The sequence below is a fragment of the Tiliqua scincoides genome, chromosome 5 (assembly GCF_035046505.1).
Source record: "Tiliqua scincoides isolate rTilSci1 chromosome 5, rTilSci1.hap2, whole genome shotgun sequence".
In the NCBI taxonomy this organism is placed as follows: domain Eukaryota; kingdom Metazoa; phylum Chordata; class Lepidosauria; order Squamata; family Scincidae; genus Tiliqua; species Tiliqua scincoides.
In genome coordinates this window covers 125,064,777-125,082,718 of record NC_089825.1, presented here as the reverse complement: position 1 = coordinate 125,082,718, position 17,942 = coordinate 125,064,777, and the positions used below count along the sequence as shown (strand labels likewise).

The 17,942-nt window shown below is 47.4% G+C and overlaps 1 protein-coding gene across 1 annotated transcript; it reads right to left on the bottom strand.

The window, feature by feature from the left end:
* Positions 1–418: 418 nt before the first annotated feature.
* On the bottom strand, positions 419–10,931 carry LOC136653499 (perforin-1-like). The gene is made up of 3 exons (XM_066630395.1): positions 10,898–10,931; positions 2,237–2,723; positions 419–1,679 (listed from the first exon to the last, which is right to left on the bottom strand). Exons 1-3 carry the CDS (start codon positions 10,929–10,931, stop codon positions 596–598), a joined length of 1,605 nt encoding a protein of 534 aa, XP_066486492.1. The 3' UTR covers positions 419–595.
* Positions 10,932–17,942: the final 7,011 nt, after the last annotated feature.

Genomic DNA, 17,942 nt, shown 5'->3' with positions numbered 1-17,942 from the left:
ATAGTAACATACTATCTCTGCTTTTAGCAACTTGAAATCTTTTTCATTTGGCTTATGAATGAAACTGTGGACAAACTTTTTACAAGAATTTCGTTATTGTTAATATTCTCAGAGTCATGGCAGTGAAGATTTATAGATCATATTCAAGGTTGGGCTTGGTGAAAAGTCAAATGGAAACTAGTGGTTTACAAAGACCAGAGGGCCTGGCTGCAGCGCCCTGCATAACAACAGAATGATGTCAAGACACCAGGCACATGATATGCATTTTTATTTGCATGACTTATATAAGCAATTCAAAGTGTGACTTGGCTTTTATACAGATTGTATCCCCAAAATTGAGCGAGTACACTGATCAGTAACAAGTGAGAGAAAATTCTGTCACATCATAAGGTCTAAGAAAATGTATTGTGTGCTGTAATCTTAGCTAGATGAATCTTTGATTGGCAAGTGGCTGCAGATGTGGTAAATTAAAAGATAACAGGTGGAAAGGACACCCCACCACAGAAAGGGTAGAGACCAACCATGCTTGAAAAATTCCACTGTCTCCTCCAGGAGAGAATGATTTACTCCACAGATTTGTCAATTCATTGTGAAATTATTTTTCCCCCTTTGGCCACACAGTGATATAATCCCTGCAGAAACGGCCTCCAAGGTGGGGGCCACAGGCTAAGTGGTAATTGTAATATAGGCGCCCATGATTCAGGTGACATTCACGATGGGTTGAATCCCAAGGAATCAGAGATGGAAAGCATTTCCCCAAAAGATCATCATCCCATCCAAAGTCCTGATCCCAGACTTGTAGTTCTAGCTTGGAGAAATCTTCTTGGATCTGGATGATTCCAAAATCAAAGTTGGCATTCCATTCTGGGTTATCGCTGTTCCAAACAGTGTGTGTGCACATTAATTTATCTTTGAAGAGCACTTTAACATAGCTGTCAGAACCAGTAATGAAGTCCCCCCACAAACTGCTGGCACTTTCAATTGTTACTGTCAGCGTAGCCAGGCCTTGCTGTTGTGAACAGCACATGGAGTTGGTGAAGTTATTATTGGGACATTCACAGGAGCAGGTGTCCCAGGGACTATGTTGGACCCCTGCTGGGCAGGAGTGGGTACAGTTCCTCCAGAGAGTCCTTTCTCTAATATACTCACTCACTGCCTGCCTCAAGCTCTCTCTCCGAAGGTCAGTCCCATTGAACAAGGTATGGAGTGGCTCTAGGGAGTAGGAAAGCAGGGTAGGCCGAGATTTGACACTTTCAAGCCACTCTATAGAGTCTTCTGGGTAGCTGAAGTCTTTGAAAATGGATCTTTCCCCACCCTCAATTATTCTCATCTGTTCAATGAATAGCGAATAGAAAGATGGGTCTTTTTTCTTCTTTTTGCATGTCTGGAAGTCTGGACTCTTGGTCACTTCTGCAAAACCAATTCTGATACCCACTTCAATTTCCAAGCAAATACTGATTTCGGAGATGTTGTAGCCATTCAGCACCATCAGACACACTGGGCGGGCTGTCAGATAGCTCACACGTGCTCCCAAGTCAACCTCTGTTATAAAGTGAGTCCCATAGGTTTCAATTAGGTTGTGATATTTCATCTTTGAGCTGGGTTCATACTTTTCAGGAAGAATCTGTACATTGTTTTCAAACGTCTTTCTAACTGACTTATCTTTGCTGATGCGGAACCTGCAAGAAACACAGGAAGACCATTCAGAGAAGTGAAAAGGAATTATACGTATAATCTATTATGGGCTTTTCTTCACAATCCTGCAGTTATCAAAGAGGTACAATTCTCAGAAGATCACGAGAACTGATTTGCCCTCTCAGACCAGCCAAATGTCTACCTAGTCCAGCATTTCATTGTAGCAAGTGGCCACCACCACTGCCTGCAGCTTTGATTTTAATAAATAAGCTGTGCATGCCATGAATGGACAAAGTCCTTTTGTTAGTGCTTGGTGTTCTACCAATTCATTTCATTTGTATGGTCCTCAGTACTATTTTTGGGAGTGCAAGCAGGTTACTCAGCTCCTAATTAAAATGACATGTTGTATCTGCTCACAGTTCATTGAAACAAAAATATGCAGAAGTGACAGCATTTAGCCACAGGTTTCGGAGAAGGTACTATGAGTTTTCCCAAAATTACTCTTTCTAGCCAGCTGTCAAACTCCACCCAGCAAGCAAACTTGCTAGCCCTGCTCTCCTTCAGCCCTTTGCATTTCCCAACTCCCCATTATCTTCCTCACTTGTAGTATGAGCAGGAGGCATGATGGAGAAGGAAAATGTACTTGTCCAGTGTATTCTTCATTTTGATGAAGTCAGTCATTTTGGATTCAGATCCTGCGAAAGCCCATTGTCTATTAGCACTGGGGTTCACCTCCATGTCCAGCTCTTTCTTCCAGTCATTTTTTACAGCAAATTCTGTCATCACCTTAGCCACAAAAATGGCTGAGTGGTATATTGAGTGTTGCACTTTTTGCTGGCATGAAATGTTGGCTTTCCAGTCAGTGAAGGCCAGTGGAAGTCTCTGGAGCGGCTTCCCTTGCAGCAAGGGATTCTCACACAAAGTACAGCTGCCGTCCTGATTTTTCCACTCACTAAAATCGAACACATTATATTGTGAGCGTTCGAGTCTGGTTATGTCAAAGCCTCGACTGGCCAAGTCATGCCCTGGTATAAATTCCTGACTTTTCTTGCATTCATCAGCAGTGGCCGTCCGACACTGTGGAGACACTGGGGTGAGGAGGAGAAACAGAAAAAACATGCAGACAGCTGAGACAGGGTTCCTTTTCTGCATGGCTAGTGCAATAGGAAAGCCTAAAAAAGAGAAAGTTGTACTTGTTAACCTTGGGATGCATTGCAAGTCACTTGAGAAGTGGAGCCACAGTGTTGCAGCATTTTTTGAAGAAAGTGATTCACAGAATGCATTCACAGAGTTCAATCCTATCCTGCCTCCCCCCCCCCCCCCCACTGGTGCAGTCATGCCAAAAAAGGATGAACTATGTCTATGGGGTGGGGGTGGATTGGGAGGCTTTGGAGGTGAAAGGGGGTTTAAATCCCCTTACACCTCCATAAGCCTCCCATTCTGCAACGTGTTTCCTCAGACCTACAACAACAAAATCACTGGTGCAAGTTTGTGGAGATAAATGTGGTGGGGAGGCTGCAGAAAAGAGGAATAGGATCTGGTAATTAGCATCAGATCCACCCCCATAGCCTCCCCACCTGTTACACCTCCTCCCTGCCATCAGCACTGCCTTACCTGCTCTGGCAGGAGCAGTGCCACCTCATGCTGCAGCACTCCCAAAATGTCTGCTGATGGAGTACACATGGCAAAAACGTTTTCAGTGCAGGGATCCTGTGTACTTTCCAGTGGCATAACTGCATAATATGGCAGAATTTATTACAGTGACTTATGGCTGAATCCTATCATTATTGGACCACCAGCAGATTGCATGTTCCACTGGCAGAAGTATCAGGATCCAGGCCAAAGTGTCTGTGTTGCAAGGTTGAAAGGCAACTCAAGAATTACTCAGTACTCAGGAGTGAAGGTTTGCAGGTTTTATTTCATTGCAAGCAATGGGCATCTCAAGGGACTAATGTCCAAAGCACTGAGAGCCTGGGAATGTCCAGAACTCTTATACAATTCTCGGTCCTTTGTCTGAAAATTTAGACTTCCCATTGCCTGAAGTTTCTCATCATAGATGGGGCTGACACTTAATAGGCTTTAGATAACTTTAGAGACACCTGATAGGTGTGTTTCAGGTTACAGGTTTACATAAAAGATAAAATTAAACAATTAAACATATTGAACTACAAGGCTTTCAAAAACCAGTAGGATGTTTGTCACCTGGGCCCAACCCGGGTGGCCAGGAGCACCCCAGGTAGAGGCCTCCTCAGGAGTAAGTCCCAAATACTCTCAGGACTGGGGTCCCTTACAGAGCACCTACATGGGAGGAGGAACAAGGACCAGCTGGGAACAATAAGCAGGCACGTGGATAGAAGGGGTGGGGCCGGACCAACTGGGGAGAGGCCTCATAAGGAGCCTGGAGAGGGAAGAGGAAGGTAGCTCCTCTCCAGAGGGGAGTAAGACCCGAGGAAAACCAGAGGGAGAGTCTCATCCCTGCCTAAAAGAGAGAGGCCTCCAGAGGGAGGGGGCAGATGTTTGCCCTGGAGAGAGGAGGCTGGGAGAGAGCCTTCCCTGACCCAGGACCTGCCTGGACACAGTAGGCGACCCCTAGGGAGACGGGGTCATTGAGATGGGAACTTGGAGCCAACCATGCCCCGTGGGGGCCAGCTGGTTGGGGAGCTAGCACGGAGACATCAGGGGCCCTCCTAAGGCCAGACAACCTGACCCCGACCAGCAGGGTTGCATCCTTCAAGAGCCCTGACCCCTGGCCAAGGGAGGTGGGGTGGAAAGCTGGTGCTGATAACGCCAAGGAACGGGTTGGGTCCAGAGCCCACCAGATGATGACGATGACACGAGTCAGCATGATGTATGGTGGTCTGTGACGTAACAGTCCATATGAATGTAAAATGGTTGATGCTATTAATCCACCTGTGTCGAGCCACTATACCCGCCTCCTGTCCATTAATCCACCGCTGACCATCGTCCATCAACCGAGTAAGCCCCTCGCGCTTGCTTGCAACCCCAGGGAAGGGGCCTCCTCCCGCTATGGACATTACAGTGTGCTATAATACCATTTACCCAGTGTTAAACCTTATTCACATTCATCAATCCAATTAAAATTATTTTGACTGGTCTTCTGACCAACATCATTAAAAGAGATGATACAATGCAATGTGCTTGGTACTCTTATCTTTGTCGGCATACCTTTCTCCTGTGTTAATCCAAACATTGAATACCTGTGGGGCCTCTGCAAGACTAAGGCTTCCTGTCTTTTATTAAGTGTCTCTTAAGACTTTTCTAAAATCAAGCAACTTTGGTTCCTTATGGTTACTTATGACCTGCTTCTATATGTCCCCGTATGTGGGTTACAATCTAGGGCAAAGACTATTTTGTCCTGGCTTTTGTCTATGTGTGCCTTTTGCTCTATAAGCATGAAAGAGAGTCTCTTCTAGTGCATACAGGCATGAATCAGTGAGTGAATGTTTTTGCCAAGATGTGTGTATCTCTGCCAAGGACATGAGGCCTATCTCTCCAACTGGTACTTGTTATCTAAGGTACATTCCAATCTGAGGCCCAAGCAGCTTTAGTTAGACTTGCAAAATGATTTTCTTAACACCAAGCAGCTTTTTACTATTTTATGTGTCTGTACATGTGGGTTACAGCCTGGGGTCAAAAGTCACCGTGCCTCACCTGGATCCATTGCTGCATGAAATTGTTGCACTTGATCGCTCCACTTTTACTTTTTAAGCTTCAGGGAGCCCTGCAGACGCTCATGCAAGACTCCCTACACCCTAGGAAGGCTGCTGCAGGGACTGGTGAGTACATGCCAGTCCCTGCAGCCCCCTTAGTGACGCGATCCTGGAGATTGTGTTGCTACCTCCCCCCTGCCCCCACCCCTTAATGGGGCAGAGGCCAGGGCCCTCAGGCTAGGGTGTCGTGATGCCCCAGTTTGAAAAACTTGCCCTATATGTTTAGGGTCAGGTTATTGGCAGGACCACCTTTTTCTGTATAATCCACCTCATCCCCTCAGGTCATCAGAGAAGGCTCTCTTGCAGGTTCCATCCCCTATGAAGGTAGAAGAGGCAGTGACAAATAATTAGAACCTTCTCAGTAATGGAACCAACTTGATGGAACTCTCTCCCTCATTAGAGACTTTCCATTGAGGTCTAAAGATATTTCTCTTCAGACTAAGCTTCTAAATTTATGGGGTTTTTTTCCTTAATGTTTGACATACTATGGGTCTTTGGGGGGAGATGTTTACATGCTGCTTGAATTTTATAGGCCTTGCTCTTAATAAAAAAGAGGTGACTGCTGCTGGTTTGTGTTTTATATGTGATGTATTAAGGATGTTTCAGTGTTAATTCTTATAGCTCTTAGGGTCCAATCCTATCCAACGTTCCAGCGCCGATGATGCCATTCCATGGGGCAGGCCCTGCATTCTCTGGTGGAGGGGCAGTCACGGAGGCCTCATCAAGGTATGGGAACACTGGAAAATTGGGTAGGATTGGACCCTAAGTTTGTAAGGGCACAATGCTAAACTTGGTTTAGGCTGGCCCAAGTCCCTTGGGCTGGCCTGGGAGGGTCACAAATATGCCGTAGGCCTCCTTGAGGGGAAGCCAGGGCGGTGCTCCGAGAGGCACCAGCCCGCAGAGGCTAACATTAGCCTCCATGCCAGCTTCCCCTCAGCTGCTTGCCCTCCACTTGCAGGCCGATGCAAGTGGAAAGGTAGGCATGGGGAAGGCGGGAAGGAGGAAGGCGTTCCTGGGTGGGAGGCGGGCGGGCAGTAGGCGGTCCTGAGGGCGGATGGGGAGCAGGAGGCATGGCTGGGACCCGGCAGTTATGCCAGATCCCAAGTTCTGTTCCTGGGGACAACGGAGTGGCTTCAAGCTGCTCCGCTCTCTTCAGACTTGCGCCACCTCCAGAGGTGGCGCAGGTCCGAGGAGACCCATTGTGGCTAGCAGCCTTTACCCAGGGATAAGGGGAAATGTTTCCCCTTGCCGCTGGCTGAGCTGCTGCTAGGCCACAATCCTGCTCTGGATACAGCACAAGTCTCCTGGCTTGCCTGTTCCAGGGCAAGTTAGGATTGTGCCCTTAGTATGATAATTTTTTGACTCTGTAAGACTCTTTGGATGCTCTTTGGGGGAAAAAGCAGGATACAAAATGAGTAAGTAAGTAGTGCACCAGAGTAGCATCAATCACTGAAATGGTGTCAAGTTAGATACTCCACCGTTCATTCAAATATCCATTTAAAATGGGAATTTCAGTGCCTCAAGTTGTCACATGTGGTTGTATGTGGCTTGTATGACATTTTGGTGCATGTGTTTCTATATGATCCACAATGTGTTTTTGAACAATAATAAGGGCGCAAACCAAATGCGTTCCTGGGCAGGGGGAGGGTGGGTGGTGGGTGGCCCTGGGGCGGGCGGGGAGCAAGAGGTGGGGCTGGGATCTGGTAGTTATACCAGATCCCAACTGCCATTCCTGGGAAGAAGGAATGGTTTCAAGTCGCTTCGCTCTCCTCGGACTTGCGCCTCCTCAGGAGGTGGCACAAGTCCAAGGAGACCCGTATGGGCCAGCAGCCCTTACCCAGGGGTAAGGGGAAAAGTTTCCCCTTGCCTCTGACTGAGTCGCTTCTGGCCCCTATCCTGTGCTGAATATTGCGCAAGCCTCTTGGCTTGCCTGTTCCAGCGCAGGATAAGATTGTGCCCTCAGTCTGATATGATACAATGCATGAATTTTTGAACTATTGGTCTCTAAGGATCATATTGAAAAAAACCCTTTAAAACAGACTTAAGATCATAAGAACAGCCCCACTGGATCAGGCCATAGGCCCATCTAGTCCAGCTTCCTGTATCTCACAGTGGCTCACCAAATGCCCCAAGGAGCACACCAGATAACAAGAGACCTCATTCTGGTGCCCTCCCTTGCATCTGGCATTCTGACATAGCCCTTTTCTAAAATCAGGAGGTTGCACATAAACAACATGGCTTGTAACCCGCAATGGATTTTTCCTCCAGAAACTCGTCCAATCCCCTTTTAAAGTCGTCCAGACCAGACGCCATCACCACATCCTGCAGCAAGGTGTCCCACAGACCAACCACACGCTGAGTAAAGAAGTATTTTCTTTTGTCTGTTCTAACTCTCCCAACTCTCAATTTTAGTGGATGTCCCCTGGTTCTGGGGTTATGTCAGAGTGTAAAGAGCATCTCCCTATCCACTCTGGCCATCCCCTGCATAATTTTGTATGTCTCAATCATGTCCCCCCTCAATCGTCTCTTTTCTAGGCTGAAGAGGCCCAAACGCCGTAACCTTTCCTCATAAGGAAGGTGCCCCAGCCCCGTAATCATCTTAGTCGCTCTCTTTTGCACCTTTTCCATTTCCACTGTGTTTTTTTTTTTTTTGAGATGTGGCGACCAGAACTGGACACAATACTCCAGGTGTGGCCTTACCATCGTACAATGCCATTATAATATTAGCCGTTTTGTTCTCAATACCTTTTCTAATGATCCCAAGCATAGAATTGGCCTTCTTCACTGCTGCCGCACATCAATTGACTTGAAATCAATATTATTGAGAGAACATGTACAAAGTGCTTGCGACAGCTGATGACATCACATCACCACTAACTATTTCCTCTTGCAGCTCTTTGTGCATGACACCACAAGCTCTCTTCTTGCTGCAGCGGCAGTTGCTGTAGCTGTATGGTGAGTAGGTAGGCCTGCTGGAATGCCCTGCATTGGGTCCTGCCCTTCCTGGGGCTGGGCCTGGTGAGGGCTTTGCTGGTGAGGGCAAGTCCTTTGGCTGGACTCAATCTCATCTTGCCTGACTTCTGTATTTTGCAGTGAGTTATCAGCAACCATGTTTTGTTTGAGAATTTCTGCAGTTCCCATTGTGTCTTGTCCCAATCACTACTCTGGCTAAGGTGTTATTTCCAGCTAGTGAATTCCCCCATAGAGATTCAAACTTTCATCATGTATAGACATGTGTATTTGTTTTGCCGAGCAGGCCTCTTCAAGTGAGCTATCTTTCTACCTTTCTTCTACTGTGGTCAAACAGGTATTCTTTTGATGCATGTGTAGGTGGGATGAGGGGACTTGAACTCTGGGTGCAGTGCTTCCTAGCAGAGGTTGCTTTGCCCCTTTGTTGATGACAGGATGACATTTCACTAATGATGACCTATATCAGGGTTTCCTTGGAAGCTGTTGGCATTGCTGAGAAGGGCTGTGCCAGCGTTACTGGAAGGGCTGTGCTGGCTTGGCATTGCCTGGACAGGCTTAGGATATAATGCCTTGCTGCCGCCCATGCAATCTTGGTGCAGTGTCCAGGATGGATTGAGTCAGAAGTGTTTGAACTGGCTGCTATGTTGCCTGACATGCTGTATTGGAATTGTAGAAGATATTACAGAGGAGATAGGGTGTGGTGTCCACAGTGCCCCTTGCTCTGAGTAAATGCAGGATTAAAGCCCAGGTGGTAGCTGGAGGTGTGCTGCACAGCTGCAGCCACTAGAGCATAAGGAGATCCCTCAGGTATATAGGGAGCATCTGAGGCAGAAAGGGTTTGGTGGGTTGTAGGAGGAGTGAATGTGGAGAGGAGAGACTAACTAACTGATTGAACTGACTTGGCTTACTGACTTTGGATTCTGACTTGGCACCTTTGACTGATTGGACTAACTGACTGACAAACTGACCTTGGACTGTGACTTGGCTTGCTGACTTTGGACTCTGACTTTTGTGTGCTGTACTGGTGAGTCAACCAAGGAAAACTAATCAGCCTTAAGCAGGCACAAGGCCCAGTGGGGAGGAGCTGTGACAAGACAAATGCCTTTATTAGTTTTTACTTAAACATTTGTGTGCACATGAACATGTTGCTGGGAGCCTGCTAGGAGAGCACAGATCAGACCAGTCTTGTGGCATTTTGCATAGGATGGCGGCAAGGAAGCCTCAGATTCCACAGACTTCAGGAAAAGACCAAACTTTAATTTTGCAGAGAAACCCCCTTCCACACATACACTTTAGCTGGCCACCTTTAGAGAAGCCTGGCCTGCCCTTTTTGGAGTTTTCTGTCACCTGTTGAACCATGTTTGAACAGCAGTCCAAACTGTAACAAGAGCCGTAACATGGGAAGTTCCTGACCTGGAGAAACAAAGTCAGTAAGAACGTTGGTTCTTCAACTCGTGTTTCCCCTGGATAATTTCCATTCCTTCTCACCAATCCACTCATTCACCAATGGGTATACTCATACCTGTCCCAGCTCTTTAGCAGGCACAAGTTCAAGGATAAGAAAGGGGAGGGAAGTTTCCAAACAGAAGGGATAGGATATAGTATATGCCATTGTTGCCCGATCTGCCACCTCCCAGCCCCTGTTCCTCCCCCTCCCCATCCAGTTTTGCCTTTTACTCATATTGGCTCATAGCCTCTGCCATTTGCATATAAAAATCAATATACAGGTCCAGACTATTTATACACGGATTTTTTATACACAGATTTGACTCAACATGAATGGCCCCTGCAAATGAGAAGGAATGTGCTGATCCCTGGAGAAGGGGAAAATGCACCCCTTTAAAATCAGTTTTAAAAACTGAACAGTCCTTTAACAACAGCCTCCTTAATGAGAGAGGGGGGGCAGCTGGCTGACAATCCATGAATCCTTCTCTCCCCAGTGGACTCCTCCCTTCCCCCCCAGCAGTGAAAGAAAGGTGATCCCTTTGCATTGGTGAAGGGAGGGGCTGAGTATAAGCTCTCAGCTCTTTGTAAGCGCTTGCAGGAGGACCAATTAATGGATTGTCTTGTTAATGACTCTAAACTTACATAGCAAAGGTAAGCAAGGCTGTTTTTAAATCAACAGAGCAAAGAAACTTTGTTTTTTAAATTGATTTGCTATAGTGCATTTTTTGCCATCCACTTGGCAAGTGAGTGCTTGGAATGAATAATTAGTCTCAACCTGTACTGTGTCCTTTTCCAAATGTTATGGGTGTGTGCCTTTCCCCTCAGGTCTTTAGTCTCTTTGAGTGTCTATCATGCCACCCTTATGTTCACAATCTTGGCAACTTGAAGGCAGGACACCATGTGGTCTATTCACCTGTCATAGGTCCATTCTTCTATGTTTCTAATGATAAAATCACCCATAGAGTTTCCTCTGCTCAAGAGGATTTCGGTTCATCCTCCAAGGAATGAGTCCTTGCTAAGAATTATTTCCCTCTCATTCTCCCTAACAGTAAAGGAGCTGCCAAACTGGGAGCAGGACCCCTCTGTCACATCCCCCAAAGGAGTCATTTGCATACCTCTCTGCTGTTTCAGCTTCACCAGGTCAGCCATGCGGACTTCAAGGGAATGAACTTCTTCCCTGAGAGGTAGGAGCTCATGGCTCCAAGCACACACCCACAACTGTTATGCCCAATAGGCAGAGGGTTGTACATGTGACACTATATGCAATACATCTGAGTGCAGCAACTCCCCTTTTGGCTTTTTGCCTCTGTTAAGTGTATGCTTTGCAGTGGTGTCACTAGGGTTTGTGTCACCCAGTGCAGGAGGCCAATGTGTCACCCCTATGATGGACCTCCACCCATGGAGTGGGCAGGGCAATACCTGCTGGTGGTATTTTGGTTATACCTTTTGATAGAATAGAGATATTTTAACACCATTTGTTTTGTTGTGTTTTGCATGAAAGTACACATCGATTATATTATATAACATGATGGCATCATTCAAAAATACCTCGATTTTAGAAATTTTGGTCAGTAGTGGTGTCACCCCCCTGGGCACATCACCCGGTACAGCCTGCACCCCCGCACCTCCCTAGTAATGCTTTGTCTGATTTTTATTGTATATATTATGCCTTAAGCAGGATTTCCCCCATTTTATTCTTTTAAAAAACTGTATTAAAAAATGAAAATGAGAATGAGAGAAAAATAATGATTGACCATATAGTTCCAAAAATTCCACATTGATATTGTCAAAACCAAAATCTCTCTCTCTCACTCTCTCACTCACTCACTCACACACACACACACACACACACACACACACACACACACACACACACACACACACACACTTGTCTTATTTAGTAAGATTTATTTGTTAGTATACACAAACAGATTCATCATACTGGTTTCTCATTGTCTAGTAAAACTTGTTATCACAAATCCTGTTTTGGGCAGACACTCACATTGACTCATGGGTATGTTTTCACATGGCACAACATACATTTGGTCTGGGCCTAAGAGAAGAGGAAGAACAGAATCTGTGAGTGAAATTAGTGGAGAGATGTTGACTCTGTGATCCAGCACATCTGTGGAGACCCCCATATTCCTGAGGTTTGAAGGGTCATGTCAGGACAACAGCATCTAGATTGAGCATGAAGGGGAGTACGCTTTTGGTTAGGTGTGGAGAAATGGAGGTTGCTAGGGTACAGAACTGCAGCTAAGACTTGGCTGCTGTGAGGAAGAGAAAGGAGCAAGCACAAGCATGCAATTGATGTGGAGGAGAGGAAGAAGAGAGAAGGAGAGAACTCTAAGCTTCTATACTTACCAAGTATACCTGTCCTTAGTCTGCAGAGTTGGGAGCAATCTGCCTGAATACAACTGACCAGGAACAGTTGCAGGCCTCCCATTAGTTCTATGGGGCAAATGTCCCAGGTGCGAGGCTGTCGGACTCCGCGGAAACCTCTCTGAGGCTCCGGACAGGGTCAGACACTGTGCTTCCAGGAAACCGGAAGCACAGTTTATAGTGTAAGGGAAACTTAAAGAGGCTTCCCCGACATAACCTTGGTTTGTGCAAGACTCCATGAGCCTTAGGTGAGTGGGGGGGCCTGGATTTGTTCATGGGGGGCAGCAACAGCCTGTGGGGACAACATCGCAGACCTTTGCCCAGGGCCCAGGACTGGGGAGGTCTGCCACTGGCCAGGAAAGCTCTTGTTTGTTTTGCTGTTCTCTCATTTTTACTAGGACTGGGTCTTTATACTTTAGTAACATCAAGCTGCAGAAGGTGTTCACATGAGGTTTAAAAAGTTCAGCCAAATTCCCTGCTCTGTTGAGACTGAAATCTGAAAGTGCAAAATTGACAATTTTGTTTGCACACTTCCAAAATGGAGCCTGCTTGCCTTAAAAAGTGGAGGGTCAGGGAAAGAGGGTGTTTGCCTGAGAAAGGACTCCTCAGCCTATCCAGCACTAATCGAATGCTAGCTATGTCCCTGCCCACGTCAGAAGTGGGCAGGAAGGGAATGTTCAGTATTATGCTTTCTTAAGTCATCCTGAAAAGAACACTGCATTCGCCATTATTCAAACATCAAAAGCTTTTCTGCTTTGTGATGTTTCTGTTCTTAGATGACCTTTAAGCTAGCTAGCCTTTGTTTTCTATTTTTGTCTTGTTTTGCTTTCTTTTTTGGGACATCCCTACATGGTACCTCAGCAGACACTTGCTAGAGTTGCACCTAATGATTGCCTGCCTCTGCAAGGCACAGTGGTGTGAACCCAACCCCACCCATGCCTCCTTCTAGAGTAGACGTCTAGGCATTCTCAGCTAGCCCATTGTTACCAGCATTGGGTGACTTCTTGGTGGTCTTTGTGCAACATGTGCCTGATAAGGTCTGAGTGGTTTTATTTATATATTCAGTTATGCTGGTAACAAAGGTATACTTAGGAAAAGCAGAACCACTGTACCACGGTCTCATGGGGCATGCATGCTCCACCTCCCTCCCAGGGAAGTGTGGATGGGGTTGTTGTACACATTGCAGCCCATGGTGAACTGGGAGGGAGGGCACCAGCTGAGGAGAGCTGGTATGGGCCAACGAGGCAGTTAGGCAGTCTGTGGGCCAGCCAGATCCTATGGGGAAGAGTCAAGCGGCATGATGCTCCTCTCTCCTCCAATGACATCAGGGGGTGGCAAGAGGGGAGCATGCAGACAGGCAGGCCACCAGCATGGTCCACTACCCCCAGGGAAGGAAAGGAGAGGGGCATCTTGTATGCCCCACTCTTCGAATGAGCTGGTGACACATTGCTGAGTGTCAAAAACCAGCAGGGAGGTATGACAGCAAGGCAGGTGTTATAACTCTGTGATCAGAGTTACAGGCAACCTGTTGTTTCAGGAAGGCAGGAGGGATATACTCTGAGACTAGCCCACCACATTGGGGCTAGCACCCTCCTACAGCAGCATGAAGAGCACAGTGTGCTGCCACCTATGGCATGCAGGAACAGCACTGAGTGGATCAACTGGCACGGAACATAGGCGGACAGTCAGTTTCTCCGGAGGGGGTAGGAGAGGCAAAGCTGATGAAGCAGCATACATCACCATGGGTGGACTGGAACTGGGTCCAGGAAGGAGAGGCATGGGCCTACTGGAGGCAGGAGAAGTGCCAGAAGCCAGCAAGAGAACACCCCCTCCCACCCACAAACATCACCACCAACACAGATGGTGGTGCAATGCTGAGTCCCAGGGACTACCAGGTAGGCATCAGAGCTAGGACAGTCTAGAAAGTTTAGCTTCATGGGAGTTAGAGAGGGGAGCCTCTTGTTACTTGCAGATGGGATATGTGTGCTCTGATTCATTGATGGCACAGCAGGGAGGGAGGAGAGGAGCATCACACATGTACCCTGCTCCTACAGAACACAATGCGTTAAATGCATTGCGGCACAGGGAGGAGCAGGCAAGCTACCAGGCATAATATACCCCCCTGACATGACGTTGAGCGTCTCAGACCACCACTGTCGGCATCACTGCCTAGATGAGGGTCATTGGCTGACCTGTAATCAGGACCAAAGGCATGAGGGCAGACAGCCAGCCAGCAGGCTGGCCAGAGACACGCCTTTTGTCTTTCAGAAAAGATAAGCTGACCTGTAATGTAGACCAAGGGGGTGGTTGCCCGGCCAGCAGGCCAGCCAGAGATATTCCTTCGGCCTTTAAGAGAAGAGCGGCTGACCTGTACTTTAGGCTGGAGGCACCATGAGGGAAGATTACTGACCAGAGACATGCCTTTGGCCTTTAAGAGAATAGAGGCTGGCCTGTGCTCTACACCAAAGGTGCCATGAGGGCAGTTGGCAGGCCAGAAAAATGCCTTCTGTCTTCCAGAAAAGACGGGCTGACATGTAATGTGGATTGGAGGCATGATGGAGGTGTGGTGTGGCGGGTGTGCATTGCTGTTCTTCAGACGGCACCTTAATCCTTTAAGCTGAGGTATTCAATCTGTGTGTCCCGCCTCCCTAGTGAGGTGTGGCTAGCCTCCAGGGGCATCTCAGGGAGAGAGGTGGCCGCAGCTGCTCTGCTCCGCTGCATGTGCTGCCTCCTGACTTGCTGCTTTTGCGAGGCTGAGAACTAGGTGGGTGGGGCAGCGTGAGGTGGGAGGGTGTGTGAAACATGGTGGGGAGGTGGGAGAGAAGTCTGGCTGGGCAGCTGAGCTCAGAGGTGCTGCATCTCATCAGCACAGGGCTCGCTCCTGGCAGGCTTCTAAGTGGGAGGGAAGCCTGATCTAGAGAGCAGCAAAGCGCTTTCCTCCGCTTGGGAAAGAGGGAGCCCAGCCTGCTCTGGGGGGGGGTGTGTCCAAATGCCAAGCTTGCATCCCTCCATCTTGCCTGGGGGAGTAGGGGTGGCATCTGCATGTTAAGGTGTATGTGTGTGAGCAGCCCCCATCTACTTTGGGGGTGAGTTGTAATCTTGCTGGGTGTGGCTGCAGTCCCATCCACACTCTCCTGGGAGTAAGCCCCATTGACTCAAATGGGACTTACATCTGAGTAGACCTACATAGGCTTGGGGTCTGTGTCAGGTTAACCAAGTATCTTCATCTTTCTCTTTATCCTCCCCCTTCAAAAAAGAGAAAAAGCAACTCTTGATGGCTTTGTCTCCAAAAATTGATTAAAGAATAAAAATGCCCATTCCTTTTCAGCCACCCCCCTTTTTTCTCCTGCCCCCTTATAAGGGGGGGGGGGGTTCTTCCCATGTTGGCTGCTATTATAAGACAAAAGGCACAGTCCTAGCTAGGTCTACTCAGAAGTAAGTCCTATTGTGTTCAATGGGACTTACTCCCAGGAAAGTGAGGTTAGGATTGCAGCCAAACAGTCTCTGCTTCTCAGTTTGCATCAGTTTGTAATTAGCAGATGCACACAAAACAGTCTTCCCTTCCCACAGTAAATTCATCACTTCTTCCTCCCTCCCTTTCCAAACCCCTACAGGTGTGCTGCTAACAAACTCAGGGCACAATCCTAACCAGGTCCTATTTTGTTCACTGGGGCTTACTCTCAGGTAAGTGTGGTTAGGATTGCAGCCTCAGAGTTCTGGCAGCTGTTTTTTTGTTTGTTTGTTTCTAGTGTATAATTATAACACCTTCATCCCCATGTTGGGGGTAACTGAGGTGAGGTTGTACTGGGGAGCCATGGCCGATGGCCACAAGGACCAGCGGAGCCATGGGCTGGAAAAGTTTGAGAACCACTGCCTTTAAGAAGCCCCTCTCCTCCAGTGACAATAAAAGTGCCAGGTGGCATGAAGGGAGCAGGCAGGCTGGCAGGCAGGCAGGCAGTTACCACATGCATGGTGGAAATGAATTCAATCCGGTGGCAATGAAGGGAGGCAAGCAGGGATGCCAGTTGCCTATCCAAGTTGTAAGAAATCACTATGAGTGGCAGGCAGCCTGTCTTCTCTTAAAGCAGAGGGGGTATCTTTGAAAACTAGGGAGGCATGAGTGATTATGGAGATGGCAGGCAAGTCATGTGCCACCCTGTAGCATTCAGTCCAGAACTGGAATCAATCTGCATGAGGCTCAGACTGTCTTCTCTTAAGGAAAGTGGAGGTGTCTCTGAAAACCAGGGAGGTGTGAGTGGGAGCAGAGAGGGCAGTGACTTGCCACAGCTCCTCATGCCTGCTTAAGGCTGATTAGTTTCCCTTGTGAAACTCACCAGTGCAGCAAGCAAAAGTCAGAGTCCAGTTCCAGTCCATAGATTCCAAGTAAACCAGTCCAATCAATGAGAGTTGCCAAATCAGAGTCCAGAGCCAATAAGCCAAGTTACAGTCCGAGGTCAGGTTCCAGGTAAGTCAGTCAACTCAGTCAGGGTATCCAAGTCAAAATCCAAAGTCATTAAGCCAAGTCACAGTCCACAGTCAGATTCCAAATTAAATAAGCCAAGTCAGTCTCCTCTCCAACCCACAAACCCTTCCTGCCTCTGGTGCTCCTTATATCCCTGAGGGCCCTCTTGCCTTCAAGTGGCTGCAGCTGTGCAGCACACTCTGCTGGGTGCCCAGGCCTTACCCTTAAAGGGACCACTGCTGACACCACAGCCTACCTCCTCGCCAGATCTTCCGCAATTCCAATACAGGCAGGCAGGTCACATGCCACCCTGTAGCATTCAGTCCAGAACTGGAATCAATCTGCATGGGGCTTGGCCTATCTTCTCTTAAATTTAGAATGTGTGTTCTTCGATAAGAACTAGATTGGTGCCAGCAGGGGTAGCAGGCCAAGGAGTCTGTGAACAAGAGTACCCACACTGCATCAGGGGTTGCAACTACCTCACTCCCAGAGACATGAGGAGGAAGAGCAATTGTCCAACCAATGCACTGCACTGAGGTTGCACCCTCTGCAATACAATAAAGTGAACTGATGGCAAGAATATGATCAGGGAGGCAGATGCAGAGTCCACTTGCCACCAGCATGGAAGCAACTCAAACACAGGGGAGGAGAGGGTGGCATGGCAGACAGTCTGTTGTTTCCTAAACACCAAGGGGGTGTACTCTGAGAAATTGATGGTCAGGAAATTAATCAGGGGTTCAAGTACTGGTCGCACGGCAACAGTCAATACTCTTTAGAGTTTTAAGAGTTTATTCTTTACAATTTGCAATCCAATTTTAAAAATCTTGGATACAAAGTTTAACTCTGTCTGCCATGTCTTGCATATCCAACAACCATTCCCACAAATCCCATTTTTATAGGGTGGTGTAAACAAGTTACCCATGTGACACTATATGCCATTTCCACCTCCTTATTTGGCCTATTATTTGATCTATTATGAAAACTTTTGGCTACTACATGCCTTTTGTTTTACCATGGCTCCCTGTGTCTCCAAGAGGACACTTAACCTTCCTTGACTAAGCCCCTCATTATCCTTTGGAACACTGCAGACCCTTCACACAGATGTGACTTATAGCTACATCTGCAAATCACATTTCATTGGGTTATCCTGACCCTAGACATGATATTCCATGTGCAAAACAACTCCCAGAGATTATGATTTCACAACTCTGTTGGTCCTTATTTCTCAGCGTATTTTTCTCAACTTAGAGAGAAGAGAATTAACTATTCAGGATCTCATCTCAAGTCAATTAGGGTGCAATCCTAATCCCTTATGT